General features: G+C 52.6%; 1 protein-coding gene across 1 annotated transcript in view; it reads left to right on the forward strand.

Moving 5' to 3' along the window:
* ITFG1 (integrin alpha FG-GAP repeat containing 1) overlaps nucleotides 1-1,680 on the forward strand; it is a 45,679-nt gene that overhangs the window by 19,793 nt on the left and 24,206 nt on the right. Inside the window, exon 6 of the mRNA XM_014447601.2 lies at nucleotides 1,256-1,317. Coding sequence (XP_014303087.1) covers nucleotides 1,256-1,317 — 62 coding nt within the window. The remainder of the gene's footprint in view (nucleotides 1-1,255; nucleotides 1,318-1,680) is intronic.

Genomic DNA, 1,680 nt, shown 5'->3' on the forward strand with positions numbered 1-1,680 from the left:
TCAGGCTGTGTTCGGGACCCTCCCGGGTGAGCGTGCGTTTGACCGAGTAAAGGACTGTCTTCGCAACAGACCACTTTCTGTCCGGGCAGAGCCTCCTGGGAGTGGTGACCCGCAGGCGGAGATGGCGGGTGCGCGGCAGAAGGATGGGTTCACCTACCCGTGCCAGGAGCTCTGCGTTCAGCTAGTAATAAAGGGAGCAGATCCCTCACCTCCCCTGGGGGTCTGGGGGGAGCCTTTATTATAATGACTACATAAACTAGCTTCATCAAATTCACATGTAATCTTTACAGAAAACAAAACAGGAATGACCTTTTCCTGTACACATTTCCTCTAAAACAGTCAGGTCTTCGCATCGCTCTGCACAATTCCCAATTTTAAAGCTCAAAAGAGTAACGTCGTTGGAATGTGCCTGGGAGTCAGCTCACCCCTTTGATCTCCACATGGGGCAGCTGCGGGCGAGCTCCCAGCTCCCCTGACCTCGCACAAAGGGTGTCTGATCCCTGCAGCCTGTTGTTTAGTGAATTTCATCAGTCATTGTGCTTCTCTCTCCAGGTAGAATATATGGTGGTTATTTTTCTACTCAAAATTTGAAATACAACTGGCTCATTTAACACGAGTGCTAGAGACCTGGGATTCTGTGGGACTTTGGTGTGAATAATACTGTGGCTTGAACCTGAGTGGGATATACGGGTTCACGCTGCTTTTAGGGGGAGACAGCAAACTGTGATTACGCCCAGAATATCTTTTCTCAAAATAGAGTCTACCTCGTATAAAAACAGACAGAATGCCCAGGTACAGGGGAGATGTAACTGGCTTTATCGAGTGACTCAGGAATGGGCAGCGCCCTCCAGCAACTAGGAGGGGCCCGAGGGGCTGCACAAGGGGAAGGTTCTATAGGGAGAAGGCAGGGCAGGGAGATGTTCCCAAGGGAAAGGGGTGCTGCTTGGGGCCTGGGCCTCTTCTCTCTGGGGGAGGGGTGTTCCATGGATGGTGTGATTGCTGTGGAGGGGAGAGGCCTTGCTGGTGCTGAGGGCTGTCGGAGGACTCCTCCCTCCCGATGCTCCCTCTCCCAGCACCTCCCTCAGCGCAGCAGCCCCGCTTGCCTGCTGCTTCCTCTGCTGGGATCGGGCTCCTTACAATATCACTTAACGCAGTGTAAGCAGCTGAATGGTGACAGCTCTATGTGCCCGCTTCTTCCTGTTTCCGAGCACACACATCAGTAACAACGCTGACAATTCGGTTCTTTTTCTTCTAGATTTATTCCTCACGACATTGTCTGCCACGGGTACCTCGCAGTTTGAGATCTGGGAAAATGTGGTAAGAAATCTTTCCTTTGAAGCATTTTTAAACGATGTATTTCAGTAAAAGCACACAGTTTTAGAAAATAAAGCGAAAGAAATCACTGGTCGGTTGGTTACAATAATAAATAGAATGAGGTGAGGAGTCTTTGGCTGGGCTGCTGCGTGCAGGCGGCCAAGCATTGCGAAGGAATTGCTCCGCTCAGCATTAGCTCCTGCATCAGCGCCCGCTCCTGCATCAGCGCCCGCTCCTGCATCAGCGCCCGCTCCTGCAGGCTCAGGGCAGCTGCCAGTTACACCCGCCAGGCGGCCCCATGGGGGTGGGAGCAGCCCCGCTGGCCTGTCTGTCAGCTGTTGAGAGACGGGGCTGTCAGTTAATTTG

The sequence above is a fragment of the Myotis lucifugus genome, unplaced genomic scaffold, assembly GCF_000147115.1.
Source record: "Myotis lucifugus unplaced genomic scaffold, Myoluc2.0 scaffold_686, whole genome shotgun sequence".
In the NCBI taxonomy this organism is placed as follows: Eukaryota; Metazoa; Chordata; class Mammalia; order Chiroptera; family Vespertilionidae; genus Myotis; species Myotis lucifugus.